Source organism: Convolutriloba macropyga, chromosome 2, assembly GCF_964194025.1.
Source record: "Convolutriloba macropyga chromosome 2, txConMacr16.3, whole genome shotgun sequence".
In the NCBI taxonomy this organism is placed as follows: Eukaryota; Metazoa; Xenacoelomorpha; order Acoela; family Convolutidae; genus Convolutriloba; species Convolutriloba macropyga.
Genome location: NC_134469.1, coordinates 48,905,777 through 48,923,943, shown reverse-complemented (window position 1 = coordinate 48,923,943; position 18,167 = coordinate 48,905,777). Strand labels below are relative to the sequence as shown.

The 18,167-nt window shown below is 35.3% G+C and overlaps 1 protein-coding gene across 2 annotated transcripts in view; it reads right to left on the bottom strand.

Moving 5' to 3' along the window:
- Nucleotides 1-266: 266 nt before the first annotated feature.
- The window catches only part of LOC142358722 (macoilin-like), a 42,539-nt gene continuing 24,638 nt past the window's right edge, over nt 267-18,167 (bottom strand). For both annotated transcript variants that reach the window (XM_075410260.1, XM_075410259.1), the window contains exons 9-10: nt 7,349-7,514; nt 267-1,108 (exon numbers count right to left, since the gene is read on the bottom strand). In XM_075410260.1, the coding sequence (XP_075266375.1) occupies nt 552-1,108; nt 7,349-7,514 (723 nt within the window). In that variant the 3' untranslated portion in view covers nt 267-551. The remainder of the gene's footprint in view (nt 1,109-7,348; nt 7,515-18,167) is intronic.

Below are 18,167 nucleotides of genomic sequence, written 5' to 3'. Positions count from 1 at the left end.
TTTCAGACGCATTGATTAGCCGTGCAATCGTAATGGAAATTCCATTGGGCGCATTTAATTAAACGTTTTCATCATTGCGAAACCATAGAGACACACATTGAATAACCATTCGTTTAAAAATTTGCTTCAAAGTTTACTTTCGCATAGAGGTGAAGCAAGCACTATTTTTGAGAATTTAAAGATGTTTCTCAACTTTGTGTTGTATACAAACAAGGTACGCAAGTTGAAAAAGCAACCATGACCTTTATGGCCAACTAATCATAATTCTGCAATGACTCCCTTAAGGAAAAGTTGCAGTAGAACAGCGTAACAAAAATTGTCTTAAATAATAACGAATCATGGTCTCATGTACCAGTTCTAGAAAATATTGGTTTAGAGATTTCTCACAAAACTGTTTTAGCATCATGCTGGCGTAATTAAAACCTTGTGATTTGATGAGATCATTTTGGAACGGATTGAATCAACACTCAAAGTATGAACTAGTTTTGAGCAGATGTGAGTCTAGTTAGGACTTGTTTGTAATATTTTTTGAACTGGCTACGACAGATAAGTCAGTCGGAAGTCAGGCCAGCGCCATTTGGACCAGCGTTGCCTACTGCATTATTCATCATTGAGACCACAGGTGCAATTGTACCTCCTGCCCCCGATGTCTGAATGGCGTTGCTGTTGCTCTGAACGACACCTGCTACACTAGACACAATTGCTGCGTTACTCACAGGACTGTAGACCATTGCCTCTGGATTCAAATTGCTCAGGTTGATGGGCGAACTTCTAGTGACGTGTGCTTGGATTTGTTGCGGAAGGAAGAATGGTGCGGTTGTTGCCTGCGCAGTTCCGGGTGCTGCCGCCATTACGGAGGGTCCCCCCTCTTGCATTTGAGACGCAGCCAATGAGGCACCCAACCCTGGACTGGATCCGGGAGGTGCATTGAGTGGGCCTCCCATTTGGGCAGTGGGTGGTGGTGGCGGGGGTGGTCCCGAGGAATGTGGGCCTCCTGCCCCTAGAGGCATGAATGGGGGATACCTACTGTCTCCTGTAGCTGCTGGAGAGGCAAAACTGTTGCGGTACTGAAGCTCCATTATCTCTTTGTTCTTCTGTGAAATCTCCACTGAAACATTCAACTCACTCAAAAATCAACTCCGAAAATCTGTACATAATTTGGATTTTGTAGAATTTGGTATTCGTTGTGAAAATGGTCACTTGTATCACCTTCATTAGGAAACACGTTTGGATTTCTCGTGTAAAATAATAGGACAACCCGACGGTCGGTGGGTTGGGTTTCGCACAAATGTAGCCAACTTCAGTTCGAAGGGCAATGGCCACTAGGACTAAATTGAAAAACATAGTACAGACCTTGAATTGTAATTCACGAAATTTTATAAAAAACAAACTTCAAATTGACAAGGAAAAATTTTGAAAGTAATTTAGATACACGCCCGATCAAAAAACAACGAATACCGTCAAAACTCAAAGATTCACAAATGTTGTAACAGAACAAATATTGTCAAACTCAACCAAATCATTAGCTGCCAATTGAGAGATTTGAAAAGTTGCAAGTATGCACTCTTCGAACACATTTATCACCTATTAAAATAAGTCGTGAAAAAATCGAGAAATGACAGTGGAAACAGATGTCAAATTGCAGTACATGAAAAATTTTTTCTCATGAAACGTAAATTTATTCAAACACGTTTTCTTACTCTGTTTTAAAATTACGGTGAAAAAAATAGCTAGGAAAAACCATAAACTTTTTCGCTCCAATTTCTGCTTTAGCGAGATCAAACTCAAACCTCTCCAATTTGACTGCTAAAATAATCAAAATATATACGGAGATGTTTGAAAGAACAGCAGGAAGACTCCAGAATTGACCCCAAGTAAATTTTACTTAGGCCGCAGCCAAATAATCAATTAATTAACCTACTCGATCCATTCAACTATTCGCTCCCAAAAAAAAATATCTAATTTACAAATGCTACCCTAAATCAATTATTCTCAACAGAAATTAAGATACCGTTTCTCCTGTATCAAACACTTTATTAAATAAAATACAAGACAAATTAAACAAGATAGGCCAAGAATATCCCAGACATGAACCAAAAAAGCTAACAAAAGTTCTTAAAATCTGTTGACAGTTTTTTTTAAAAAATCTCCCTACAAGATACGAAAAGTCTCTGTGCTCAATCGCTGACTACCAACACGGCACAACTTTCTGCTATTAGAAACAAAAGTCCATAGAACGAACATTAAATAGTTCCACCAGAAATTAAGAGAAAAGCAAAACAGGCAAAGGAAATAAGACAAAGGAAAAAGGCAGAGGAACTGAACATAGACCAACACAGGCCGGTGAACGAACAATAGATCGAAAGGAAAACAGATCGAAAACAGAAAATTTGGGACAATAGATCAAAAATTAATCTCTGTTCTTATTGGTTGAAATTAAGCATTATTTGCGAACCGCAATATAATTACCACATTATGGCCACGCCTCGCGAGCCATGGCCATGCCTTAGCGACCCGTGGGACTTGATATGAATCTATCACAACCGAACAAATTATCACAACAGAAGATGTTATATGTGTATATTAAATGAGCGCTCAAATCTGATTGGCCAATACGCAACTTGAATAATTTAATTTTCGATCTATTGTCCCAATTTTTGCTTTCGATATGTTGTCTTTCGATCTATTGTCCTAGCACCACACAGGCCACGATTTTAAAACACTGCCTATAGACAGTAAAACACTTTCCTCTAAAACACTGCCTATAGACAGTAAGAATTTTTCAATTGAAGAAAATTGGTGAGGAAAAACATCAAGAAGTGGAAAATGTCTCCCGCAAAAATGCATTTAAACATAGCCGCCAGATTGCCAGAACAGCTGCGAAAGAAATAGACTTCCGTATAATAGAGATAGAAAAAAATCAGATTTTAAGTTTGAAAAAGTTATCGACTCCGCTCCAAAAGCTATGTAGAATCGATAAATCAAAAAAGATTGTTGAAAATCATTCCACAGAAGCCCTTTTATTAGTGACCGCCATTACAAACATGCGTTCCTTCGACCTTCTGCAAAAAGGCATTTTAATGAGTAAGTCACGTATGATCAGAATCTAATCACGCAAATGACCTTACATAGCCGGCAGATTGCCGGAATAGCTGCCAAAAAATAGACCTGCGTGTCGTATAATAGAGATAGAAACAGAGACAGATCTAAATTGAAAAAAAATTGCCTCCGCTAAAAAAAAGCCAGGTAAAAATTATTCAGCGATAAATTGATAAAGATTGTTGAATTTTCCCGCAGAAGCCTCTTATTAGGGACCTTTACTGCACATAAGAGATCCTTTGACCTTAAACAAATTCAAATTAAACTTAAGTTTTAAAGTGCAAAAGTCATTTTATTGAGTGCGGTAACTCACTTGTGATCAAAATCTGATCACGCGAAAAACTTTTGCTAAAGAGAGTGAGGAATGACGTCACGCGCGCAAACGCCGTTATAAAGAGGAAGAGTCATTCAGAAAAATTGACTTTTTCAGCTTTGCTGTGTGAACAAATGTAAAACAATAAAAGAGCGTCAGACGACGAAGCCAAACATAGCTGGAAAATCCCGTAAAAAATCTCAGGAACAGAATGAAAAATTTAGAACTTTTATCTGACCAGCAAATCAATTGAAAAATTGCTAAAAATCTGAAGCTCTCACCCTGAAGGCCAAATTTCATCCCATTAATTTGACGCACTAATCCACGCACAAGCCTTGGAAGGTTTTTATTCACCACGAAAAAGTCGATAAATATGACAATAACCCACGCAGAAGCCTTGAAAGGGTTTTATTCGACACTAAAAACTCGAGAAATATGAAAACACTTTGAAATTTAAAAAAAAGTACAATTTAGTGAAAGTTTGTTAACTTCGCAACATTAATATGTTCAAAACCATTTTTGTCTCTGTCCAGTAACTCTTCTGCAAGACCTAAAAAAGTTTCAGTGGCTCTTAAAGATCGATAAACTTGACACAAATTTTCAACTTAAAAACAATTGCAATTTTCTAATGTAGCCAAAATTTGAGATGTTAATGTCTTCAGAACCATTTCATTGTCTTCAGAAGCTATCCAGTGACCCAATTTCAAGCTCCAAAAAATTCAACCGGACCATAAAGATTAATAAATTCCGAGTATAAAAATTTCAGAAAATTTGATTTGAAATAATTGAAAATTATCAAAAAATTGCAAAAGTTCGTGATATCAAAAAATAGTGAACAACATCCAGTAACCTACTATAAAACCTCAGAGGAGGTTCTCTCTCCTCTGGGGCCAAATAATCTCAAATGGCAAAAATTTTCAAAAAATTTGTGATATTAAAATGTTGAAAACATTCTGTTGCAATAAACTATGCCTACTACCCTTACATTAGAGGAGGTTCCCTGGCCCCTGAGGCTAAAAAAACTTAAAAAATGACACATTTAAAACCTAAAATTACAAAAAATGCTTTGACTCTGATTTTAAAGTTATTATAAACAAAAGAAATTAACAAAGAATAGCATAAAAAGACAATTTGCATAGCATCATAGCGATATAAACTCTGACAAGCCGTTAAAATTACCAAAATGACAAACAAAACAAGGAAAAAAATGCTGCATTCAGGACTCAAAGCCAGCAAAAACTGATCTTTTCACCTAGAATTTAGACCTTAAACAGTTTCGGCACATTTAACAGCTTAAAGGATACTGAAAAAGCTGAGGTCCTCTATTGAAACTCAAAGACCACCGAGCTCTAATTGTCCTCAAAGTCATGGAAAAAGTTGTGAAGACATAGCAGGACAAGTCTTGAAATACAATCCGATGAAATGAAAGAAAACCTAGAAAAATATTGTACCTGAACAGCAGGTCAATTGACCATTGCAAGCCAAAAAACCAAACATACCCGGCAGATTGCCGGAAAATAGCCACCGTTGATTCCCATAACTCTATTGTGATTGAAAGAAAAGAAAATCAACAAAAATTGATTTTTGTACAAAAACGTTTTTAAGTGCGATTTATTTTGATGTCATTTCGTAATTGAACATACTCCTGGGTCCAGTATCAATACTAATAAGCGTTATAGATAGTAACTAAAACTTAGGAGAACAAAGTTCAAGTACTGGGCATCTAAAAATGGGCTTTATGGGTTTATCCCGTTTCTATTTCTGACTTTGATTTTTTTATACTGACTCTCTTCATTTTGAATTGCTTTTCTGAGCAGCTGCTGTTTAAAAAGACTTTGAGCAGAATGACAGAAGATTGAAACTAGCCTAGAGAAGTCAAAAAGATTTCACGCAAAATGTCGAAAAAGCGGCAAAATAGGTAAAGCGAAAAAAGTTCGACGAAGTAAAAAAAAAATAGGAGCGCTAAAATAGCCGGCTGAGAAGATGGGGGCGGCTATTAAACAGTCTCAAAATTTCAGAGAAACTAAAATAATCAGCACACTAAAAACAAGTAATAATTTCTGAAAATTTCTGGAGCTTTCAACCTCAAGGCCAAATTTGATCCATTTACAAATACCCATTAACGCATGCCTTGAAAGGGGTCTATTGGCCACTAAAGATAGAAAAACTAGAGATATATAACAAATAATTAAATAAAAATTGCAAAGTTTGTAGTAAACTTTGCGATATTACTGTTGCTTATTATTATTGTTTATTATTATTGTTGCAATTTTTGTTTCTCGTCATCTGCTGCATGACCTGCAAAAGATTCACTGGCCTTTATAGATCAAGAAAATTTTCAAAAAAATTTAAAAAAATTGCTATTAAAGAAAATTTGTGATAATAATATATATCTTCAGAACCATTTCATTGATATCATAAACTATCCACAAACCCAAACCTAAAAAGTTTCACTGGTCCATAAAGCTCGATAATCTGCATTGTTTCTGCCCATCTGCTGCATGACCTGCAAAAGATTCACTGGCCTTCATAGATCAAGAAAATTTTCAAAAAAATTAAAAAATTGCTATTAAAGAAAATTTGTGATAATAATATATATCTTCAGAACCATTTCATTGATATCATAAACTATCCACAAACCCAAACCTAAAAAGTTTCACTGGCCCATAAAGCTCGATAATCTCGGAAAAACATAAAAATCGGAAAATATCAACTCGTGACATTAATTTTTTTTTGAAAACCAATCAAGTTGCACAAGCAACTATGCAGAAACCTAGTATCAAACAAACCCAAGAGGAAGTTTCCGGGCCCATAGGGCTGGAAGAACTCAGAAAATGACACAAAACATGAAAAAATTGAAGCATTTAGTATCATTTTTCGCGTTTATAATTGCAGTACCAAAAATATAAAGTGAAAAATTGTAATTAAAAGAATTTATGTCCTGCAAGAGCGGTTTATCAACCTTAACGAACGTCTATTTAATTTGGATTATATACAAGCCAAACAGGACAGAAACTGAACCAAACGCAGAAGAATAATTCAAGAGTTAAAAATAGGTGCTAAAAATCTTTTCTAAAATAGTTTCAAAATAGCTTCTGTTATGCTAACATCTAACCATTAACAACATTTTGAGCTCCAGAAAAGTCTCTTTGACCCTTAATCTAAAAGAAATTGAAAAAGTATAAGTATTCCAAAAAACAGTAAAAAATGAAAAACTAATAAGAAGCTGCCGAAATTTGTGATGTACATATCCTCAAAAACTTACCTGGGTATCTAAACAAATTCATATATAAATACAATAAATATATTTTGAGAACAAGTGTCAAAGTCTTGAAAACCACAGCCATATACTCAAACACTTAGTTGGGTTCACTTACGCCTCAATGACAACCAATAATACTGTCATTGACGATACTAGGTGATGAGACAACAAATAAAAAAGGGGCAAAAATCAAAATTTAAATAATTTTTTATGACAAATAGTGTCAAAATTAAAAAAGCATTAGCTGCCCGTCGATTAGTTCAATCAATTGTAAATAGGCGCCATTAGAAAACATGCGTCATATTAATAGCTCCGAAGAGAAGAAGTACTGGAAAGCGCAGTCAAATTGTCGGACGTGAAAAAAAAAATTGCAGCTATAAACAAAGATCATCATGACGAAAATAATCGTTAAGAACTTCCTTTGAGTAGCCTATTCTCCAGTAAAACCCGAAATCGAAATACTATGCAGCTACAGGTAAACCCAACAAGCAGATATTGTTATACTGACACAAAAATTGAAATAGAATGACTGTTATTGGTGTCTTAAGACATTTAATAGAAGTCGATCATCGCATTCAGCTTTTAAGGTTCAATTGATATCTTAGAACAGTAAAGTCAATCGGCGTAGTGGAACTGTTTATTGAGATGTGTTCCGATTTCCATATAGATCTTACTTTGATAGCTGTTGATTTTGCGATTACACTCGTTCAAGGCAGAGAATAGCTCCATCTTGTACTTGTTTTCCATGCTCAAACTGCTCTCCAGCCGGCTGTTCAACTCTTGCACTCTCGCTATCTCTCGACTCTTCTCTGTTAATTCGTCGCGAAGTACTCGCAAAGTCTAAACAAAAACAGTACAGCTTCAGAGCAGTAATTATACCACTAAAAATATTCATTGGAATCATTATTGTCAAAAGCTATTTGCGATAGATAAAAATCTAATGCCAGAGACGCAAAGCGTACTCAAACGACCACCAAGCTATTTATTTTGAATAACGCGGAGTAGAAGCAAAGACTTTTAATTAAAAGAATGGTCACGTTTCGAGTAGAGCAGGCATTCATTGAGACTAATTTGAAATTTTTTTGTTAATTAGCTGATTTGAATGGAGCAGATAACTAATAATCGTGAAACGACCATTCGTAAGAATACAAAAGACTACCATTTGGTGGCCGGCCGTCGGTTTATCAATCTTCTCCAAATGTAAAAAAAAAAAAACAAAAACCTTGTCGCCCCATTTCTGGCGCTGCTTAGAAGACGATGATTAAAAAAAGATGTCATATTTGTTCAATTTTTGGTCGCACAAGTGTAACAAAATGTCTGAAGCTGATAATAATTAACAACCAGTGAGTTTTCTATCAAAATTATTCAGTTTATTTCAAAATAAGGGCCCAATTTGAAGGAAACATAGCTCAATGGATCTAGGACGGCAGCTGAAAATTGGTAACGATATTTTACTTACCCCATCTAAATATTAGAAACGAAAATGTAGCTTTTGAAAGTTTGGCTCAAAGAAGTCAATCATATTTTTTTTAGATTGAGATATTAAAAGATCTGAATAATAGTTTTTTATATTTGTTTGTCAAAAATGAAGTAGACACTTTGATGACCGTCCGGCTGTTTGCAATTCTGATAATCACTATGGTTAATAGTTGACAACATTTTCGAAACAAAAAGACAACCGAATACAGTGACAACTTATCTGTGAACAATAAGCACAACAGGAACAGTAGCTACGCAGAGAGAATCAGAAAAATTACCTTTTTGCGTTTACAGAAGTAATAACCACAAATGTAATTTTTTGCTTAGGAAATTTTAAAAAACAATGTCCGAGCTTATCATACCTTAGTCATACAAGCGCAATGTGAACACTACCTACCACTGCTAGCAGAATGACAGAAACTTGCTGCGAAGGCGTCAAGGACACGTAGTCTCGAAAACATTCACTGGAATCATTATTGTCAAAAACTATCTCCAATAGATAATAATCTATTGCCACAGACGAAAACGTTCTCAAACAACCACCGAGCTATATATTTTGAATAACGCAGATTAGATGCAATGACTTTTAATTAAAAGAATGGTCACGTCTCGAGTCGAGCAGGCATTCTTTGAGACTAGTGTGAAAAAATTTTGTTAATTATCTGATTTGAATAGAGTGGATAACTAATAATCGTGAAACGACCATTCGTAAAAACAAAAGCGACTACCATTTGGAGGCGGTTGGTTTATCAATCGTCTCCAAATGTAGTAAAAAAACAATAACCTTGTCGCCTCATTTCTGGCACTGCTTAGAACACAATGATTGAAAAAGATGTCATATTTGTTCACTTTCGGGTCGCAAATATTTAACGTAATGTCTGAAGCGGTTATTAATTAAAAACCAATGAGTTTTCTACCAATATTATTCAGTTTATTACAAAATATAGGCCAAAATTGAAGAGGAAAAAAGCTGGATGGATCTAGGACGGCCACTGATAATGTGTAACGATAATTTTACTTACCCCACCTAAATATTCGAAACGAGCTTTTGAAAGTTTGTCTTTAAGAAGTCAGTCATATTTTAACTTATATTGAGATATTAAGAAAAGAAGTGAAAGATACTTTTTTATATTTGTTTGTCCAAAATGATGAATCAGACACTTTGATGACCGTCCAGCTATTTGCAATTCTGCTAATCACTAGAGGGAATAGTTGCCAACTTTATCAGAACAGAAAAAGATAACCGAAAATAGTGACAACCTAATTATGAACATTGAGCACAACAGGTACGGTAGCTACGCAGAGAGAATCAGAAAAATTACATTTTTGCGTTTACAGAAGTAATAACCCCACATGTAGTTTTTTGCTTAGGAAATTTTAAAAAGCAATGTCCGAGCTTATCATACCTTAGTCATACAAGCGCAATGTGAACACTACCTACCACTGCTAGCAGAGTGCCAGAAACTTGCTGCGAAGGCCTCAAGGACACGTAGTCTCGAAAACATTCATTGGAATCATTATTGCCAACAACTATCTCCAATAGAAAAAAAATCTATTGCACCAGACGCCAAACGTTCTCAAACGACTACCGAGCTATATTTTTTGAATAAGGCAGATTAGAAGCAATGACTTTTAATTAAAAGAATGGTCAGGTCTCGAGTCGAGCAGGCATTTATTGGGACTAATGTGAAAAATTTTTGTTAAAAAGCTGATTTGAATAGAGTGGATAACTAATAATCGTGAAACAACAATTCCTAAGAACACAAGAGACTACCATTTGGTGGCGGTTGGTTTAACAATCTTCTCCAAATGTAAAAAAAAAACAATTTGTCGCCTCATTTCTGGCGCTGCTTAGAACACAATGATTAAAAAAGGACGTCATATTTGTTATCTTTCGGGTCGCAAATGTTTAACGCAATGTCTGAAGCGGCTATCAATTAAAAAAACAATGAGTTTTCTACCAATATTATTCAGTTTATTACAAAATATAGGCCCAAATTGAAGAGGAAAAAAGCTGGAGGGATCTAGGACGGCCACTGATAATGTGCAACGATAATTTTACTTACCCCAACCAAATATTCGAAACGAGAACAGAGCTTTTGAAAGTTTGGCTTTAAGCAGTCAGTCAAATTTTAACTTATATTGAGATATTAAAAAAGAAGTGAAAGATGCTTTTTTATATTTGTTTGTCAAAAATGATGAATTAGAAACTTTGATGACCGTCCAGCTATTTGCAATTCTGCTAATCACTATAGGGAATAGTTGCCAACTTTTTCGAAACAGAAAAAGATAACAGAAAACAGTGACAACCTAATTATGAACAATAAGCACAACAGGTACGGTAGCTACGCAGAGAATCAGAAAAATTACCTTTTTTCAGTTACAGAAGTAATAACTACACATGTAGTGCTTTCCTTAGGAAAGTTTATAAAAAAAATGTCCGAGCTTATCAGACCATAGTAATCCAAGCGCAATGTGAACACTACCTACCACTGCTAGCAGATTGCCAGAAACTTGCTGCGAAGGCGTCAAGGATCCGTAGCCTCGAAAACATTCATTTGAATCATTATTGCCAAAAACTATCTCCAATAGGAAAAAAATCTATTGCCAGAGACGCAAATCGTTCTCAAACGACTACCGAGCTATATTTTTTGAATAAGGCAGATTAGAACAATGACTTTTAATTAAAAGAATGGTCACGTCTCGAGTCGAGCAGAGATTCATTGAGACTAATGTGAAAAATTTTTGTTAATAAGCTGATTTGAATAGAGTGGATAACTACAAATCGTGAAACAACAATTCCTAAGAACACAAGAGACTACCATTTGGTGGTGGTTGGTTTATCAATCTTCTCCAAATGTAAAAAAACAAACAATTTGTCACCTCATTTCTGGCGCTGCTTAGAACACAATGATTGAAAAAACGTCATATTTGTTTTCTTTCGGGTCGCAAATGTTTAACGTAATGTCTGAAGCGGCTATTAATTAAAAAACAATGAGTTTCCTACCAATATTATTCAGTTTATTACAAAATATAGGCCCAAATTGAAAAGAAAAAAAGCTGGATGGATCTAGGACGGCCTCTGATAATGTGTAAAGATGATTTTACTTACCCCACCTAAATATTCGAAACGAGAACAGAGCTTTTGAAAATTTGGCTTTAAGAAGTCAGTCATATTTTAACTTATATTGAGATATTAAGAAAAGAAGTGAAATATACTTTTATATTTGTTTGTCGAAAAAGATGAATTAGACACTTTGATGACCGTCCAGCTACTTGCAATTCTGCTAATCACTAGAGGGCGTAGTTGCCAACTTTTTCAAAACGGAAGATAACCGAAAACAGTGAAAACCTAATTATGAACAATAAGCACAACAGCTACGGTAGCTACGCAGAGAATCAGAAAAATTACCTTTTTTCGGTTACAGAAGTAATAACCACACAAGTAGTTTTTTGCTTAGGAAACTTTATAAAAAAAATGTCCGAGCTTATACCATAGTCATCCAAGCGCAATGTGAACACTACCTACCACTGCTAGCAGATTGCCAGAAACTTGCTGCGAAGGCGTCAAGGACCCGTAGTCTCGAAAACATTTATTGGAATCATTATTGCCAGCAACTATCTCCAATAGAAAAAAATCTATTGCACCAGACGCCAAACGTTCTCAAACGACTACCGAGCTATATTTTTTTGAATAAGGCAGATCAGAAGCAATGACTTTTAATTAAAAGAATGGTCAGGTCTCGAGTCGAGCAGGCATTTATTGAGACTAATGTAAAAAATTTTTGATAAAAACCTGATTTGAATAGAGTGCATAACTAATAATCGTGAAACAACAATTCCTAAGAACACAAGAGACAATTTGGTGGCGGTTGGTTTATCAATCTTCAAATGTAAAAAAAAAACAAACAATTTGTCGCCTCATTTCTGGCGCTGCTTAGAACACAAGGATTAAAAAAAGACGTCATATTTGTTATCTTTCGGGTCGCAAATGTTTAACGTAATGTCTGAAGCGGCTATTAATTAAAAAACAATGAGTTTTCTACCAATAATATTCAGTTTATTACAAAATATAGGCCCAAATTGAAGAGGAAAAAAGCTGGGTGGATCTAGGACGGCCACTGATAATGTGCAACGATAATTCTACTTACCCCAACTAAATATTCGAAACGAGAACAGAGCTTTTGAAAGTTTGGCTTTAAGAAGTCAGTCATATTTTAACTTAAATTGAGATATTAAGAAAAGAAGTGAAAGATACTTTTTTATATTTGTTTGTCGAAAACGATGAATTAGAAACTTTGATGACCGTCCAGCTATTTGCAATTCTGATAATCACTAGAGGGAATAGTTGCCAACTTTTTCGAAACAGAAAAAGATAACAGAAAACAGTGACAACCTAATTATGAACAATCAGCACAACAGGTACGGTAGCTACGCAGAGAATCAGAAAAATTACCTTTTTTCGGTTACAGAAGTAATAACCACACAAGTAGTTTTTTGCTTAGGAAACTTTATTAAAAAATGTCCGAGCTTATCATACCATAGTCATCCAAGCGCAATGTGAACACTACCTACCACTGCTAGCAGATTGCCAGAAACTTGCTGCGAAGGCGTCAAGGACCCGTAGTCTCGAAAACATTCATTGGAATCATTATTGCCAGCAACTATCTCCAATAGGAAAAAAATCTATTGCCAGAGACGCAAAACGTTCTCAAACGACTACCGAGCTATATTTTTTGAATAAGGCAGATTAGAACAATGACTTTTAATTAAAAGAATGGTCACGTCTCGAGTCGAGCAGAGATTCATTGAGACTAATGTGAAAAATTTTTGTTAATAAGCTGATTTGAATAGAGTGGATAACTACAAATCGTGAAACAACAATTCCTAAGAACACAAGAGACTACCATTTGGTGGTGGTTGGTTTATCAATCTTCTCCAAATGTAAAAAAACAAACAATTTGTCACCTCATTTCTGGCGCTGCTTAGAACAAAATGATTAAAAAAACGTCATATTTGTTTTCTTTCGGGTCGCAAATGTTTAACGTAATGTCTGAAGCGGCTATTAATTAAAAAACAATGAGTTTCCTACCAATATTATTCAGTTTATTACAAAATATAGGCCCAAATTGAAAAGAAAAAAAGCTGGATGGATCTAGGACGGCCACTGATAATGTGTAAAGATGATTTTACTTACCCCACCTAAATATTCGAAACGAGAACAGAGCTTTTGAAAATTTGGCTTTAAGAAGTCAGTCATATTTTAACTTATATTGAGATATTAAGAAAAGAAGTGAAATATACTTTTATATTTGTTTGTCGAAAAAGATGAATTAGACACTTTGATGACCGTCCAGCTACTTGCAATTCTGCTAATCACTAGAGGGCGTAGTTGCCAACTTTTTCAAAACGGAAGATAACCGAAAACAGTGAAAACCTAATTATGAACAATAAGCACAACAGCTACGGTAGCTACGCAGAGAATCAGAAAAATTACCTTTTTTCGGTTACAGAAGTAATAACCACACAAGTAGTTTTTTGCTTAGGAAACTTTATAAAAAAAACGTCCGAGCTTATACCATAGTCATCCAAGCGCAATGTGAACACTACCTACCACTGCTAGCAGATTGCCAGAAACTTGCTGCGAAGGCGTCAAGGACCCGTAGTCTCGAAAACATTTATTGGAATCATTATTGCCAGCAACTATCTCCAATAGAAAAAAATCTATTGCACCAGACGCCAAACGTTCTCAAACGACTACCGAGCTATATTTTTTTGAATAAGGCAGATCAGAAGCAATGACTTTTAATTAAAAGAATGGTCAGGTCTCGAGTCGAGCAGGCATTTATTGAGACTAATGTAAAAAATTTTTGATAAAAACCTGATTTGAATAGAGTGCATAACTAATAATCGTGAAACAACAATTCCTAAGAACACAAGAGACAATTTGGTGCCGGTTGGTTTATCAATCTTCAAATGTAAAAAAAACAAACAATTTGTCGCCTCATTTCTGGCGCTGCTTAGAACACAAGGATTAAAAAAAGACGTCATATTTGTTATCTTTCGGGTCGCAAATGTTTAACGTAATGTCTGAAGCGGCTATTAATTAAAAAACAATGAGTTTTCTACCAATAATATTCAGTTTATTACAAAATATAGGCCCAAATTGAAGAGGAAAAAAGCTGGGTGGATCTAGGACGGCCACTGATAATGTGCAACGATAATTCTACTTACCCCACCTAAATATTCGAAACGAGAACAGAGCTTTTGAAAATTTGGCTTTAAGAAGTCAGTCATATTTTAACTTATATTGAGATATTAAGAAAAGAAGTGAAATATACTTTTATATTTGTTTGTCGAAAAAGATGAATTAGACACTTTGATGACCGTCCAGCTACTTGCAATTCTGCTAATCACTAGAGGGCGTAGTTGCCAACTTTTTCAAAACGGAAGATAACCGAAAACAGTGAAAACCTAATTATGAACAATAAGCACAACAGGTACGGTAGCTACGCAGAGAATCAGAAAAATTACCTTTTTTCGGTTACAGAAGTAATAACCACACAAGTAGTTTTTTGCTTAGGAAACTTTATTAAAAAATGTCCGAGCTTATCATACCATAGTCATCCAAGCGCAATGTGAACACTACCTACCACTGCTAGCAGATTGCCAGAAACTTGCTGCGAAGGCGTCAAGGACCCGTAGTCTCGAAAACATTCATTGGAATCATTATTGCCAGCAACTATCTCCAATAGGAAAAAAATCTATTGCCAGAGACGCAAAACGTTCTCAAACGACTACCGAGCTATATTTTTTGAATAAGGCAGATTAGAACAATGACTTTTAATTAAAAGAATGGTCACGTATCAAGTCGAGCAGAGATTTATTGAGACTAATGTGAAAAATTTTTGTTAATAAGCTGATTTGAATAGAGTGGATAACTACTAATCGTGAAACAACAATTCCTAAGAACACAAGAGACTACCATTTGGTGGTGGTTGGTTTATCAATCTTCTCCAAATGTAAAAAAACAAACAATTTGTCGCCTCATTTCTGGCGCTGCTTAGAACACAATGATTTTAAAAAAAATGTCATATTTGCTATCTTTCGGTTCGCAAATGTTTAACGTAATGTCTGAAGCGGCTATTAATTAAAAAACAATGAGTTTTCTACCAATATTATTCAGTTTATTACAAAATATAGGCCCAAATTAAAAAGGAAAAAAGCTGGATGAATCTAGGACGGCCACTGATAATGTGTAACGTTGATTTTACTTACCCCACCTAAATATTCGAAACGAGAACAGAGCTTTTGAAAGTTTGGCTTTAAGAAGTCAGTCATATTACAACTTATATTGAGATATTAAGAAAAGAAGTGAGATACTTTTTTATATTTGTTTGTCCAAAATGATGAATCAGACACTTTGATGACTGTCCAACTATTTGCAATTCTGCTAATCACGAGAGGGAATAGTTGCCAACTTTTTCAAAACAGAAAAAGATAACCGAAAACAGTGAAAACCTAATTATGAACAATAAGCACAACAGGTACGGTAGCTACGCAGAGAATCGGTAATTTCTTTGGTTACAGAAGTAATAACCACACAAGTAATTTTTTGCTTACGAAACTTTATAAAAAAATGTCCGAGCTTATCATACCATAGTCATCCAAGCGCAAGGTGAACATTACCTACCACTGCTAGCAGATTTCCAGAATTTTGCTGCGAAGGCGACAAGGACCCGTAGTCTCCAAAACATTCATTGGAATCATTATTGCCAGCAACTATCTCCAATAGAAAAAAATCTATTGCACCAGACGCCAAACGTTCTCAAACGACTACCGAGCTATATTTTTTGAATAAGGCAGATTAGAAGCAATGACTTTTAATTAAAAGAATGGTCAGGTCTCGAGTTGAGCAGGCATTTATTGAGACTAATGTGAAAAATTTTTGTTAAAAAGCTGATTTGAATAGAGTGGATAACTAATAATCGTGAAACGACCATTCGTAAGAGCACAAGCGACTACCATTTGGTGGCGGTTGGTTTATCAATCTTCTCCAAATGTAGTAAAAAAAAAGCCTTGTCGCCCCATTTCTGGCGCTGCTTAGAACACAATGATTAAAACAGGATGTCAAATTTATTCAATTTCGCGTCGCACAAGTGTAACGCAATGTTTGAAGCGGCTATTATTTAACAACCAGTGACTTTTCTATCAATACTATTCAATTTACTCCAAAATATTGGCCCAAATTGAAGAGGAAAAAAGCTGAATGGATCTAGGACGGCCACTCATAATGTGTAACGATAATTTTACTTACCCCACCTAAATATTCGAAACGAGAAAAGAGCTTTTGAAGGTTTGGCTTTAAGAAGTCAGTCATATTTTAACTTAAATTGAGATATTAGAAAAAGAAGTGAAAGATACTTTTTTATATTTGTTTGTCAAAAATGATGAATTTGACAACCGAAGACATTGAAAACTTATTTGTGAACAAAAAGCACAACAGGGCCCGTAGCTACGCAGAGAGAATGAGAAAACAACATACCTTTTTTCGATTAGAGGCGTTATGACTACACTAGTAGTTTTTTTACCTCGGAATTTTAACCAAACAAAGTACGAGCTTATCATACCATAGTTATCCAAGCGCAATGGGAACACTGCCTACCATTGCTAGCAATTTTGCCATAAGTTTGCTGCGAAAGCGTCAAGGACCGGTAGTCTCAATAATATTCATGAAAATTATCATTGCCAAAAGCTATTTGAGATAGCTAAAATCTGATGCCACAGACGCAAAACGTTCTCAAACGACCACCGAGCTATATTCGAAAACGCAGAGTAGAAGGAATGACTTTTAATTAAAAGAATAATCACGTCTCAAGTCGAGCAGGCAATCATTGAGACTAAGGCGTAAAACTTTTGCTAATAAGCTTATTTGAATAGAGTGGATAACTAATAACCCTGAAACGACCATTCGCGAAAACGGGAGAAACTCTCATTTGGTGGCGTCTGGTTTATCAATTTTCTCCAAATGTAAAAAATAAATCTATTCTCCCCACTTCTGGTGCTGCTTAGAAACACAATGACACAAAAAACATGTCATATTTAATCAATTTTGCGTCGTACAAGTGTAAGGTAATGTCTGAAGCGGCTATTAATTGAAAACCAATGAGTTTTCTATCAATATTATTCAGTTTATTACAAAATGTTTTTTACCTCGGAAATTTTACAAAACAGTGTCCAAGCTTGTCATACCATAGTTATCCAAGCACAATGGGGACGCTGCCTACCATTTCTAGCAGAATGCCAGAAAGTAGCTGCGAAAGCGTCCAGGACCCGTTGTCTCAATACAGAACAAAAAAATTGGAAAAATAATTTACGAAAATTGTTGCAATGGCTGCATGTGGTTTAGACTTATATACTGTACTGCTGTCATCAAATAACCTTCAATTAGCCTTAAATTACCTTGTGTGACCTCAATTCCCCTAATTTCAGTTAGCATTGATCACTTTGAGAAAGAGGAAAAGTCGTGTGTGACCAAAATCCTATTCACGCAAAATGAACAAAACACTCACTCCAGTAAGTGCACCCAATTTAGTCAGAACATTACACGAATAAGGAACAAACGCTGATTTGAAATGAGCACGTCATATCGTTGCGTCAAAATTCTTGAGATTGAAGTAAAACCAAGCAAACGCCACCAATAGCTTCGCTCAACTATCGCAGCCATGAATAACCAATTATGAGGACTGAATTTCTCTCGAACGGCCAATGGGCGCTCAAACCCATTGAATATTGCGGGAAGCGGGAGATTAGGTTTACCAAAGGGCAGCAAATGATATTATTAGTGCTTAAAAGATTTAAAGTTAAAAAAGGTGAAGAATTCAGCACGCTTTTCATTTGACTTCTAAAAATTAACTTGAGTTCAGCAACTTAAATAACAGAATGAGAGAGCAAAGCGGATCATGCAAATCTCAAAAACGCAAGCATATTAAAAAATTCACACGGAAATTTGAA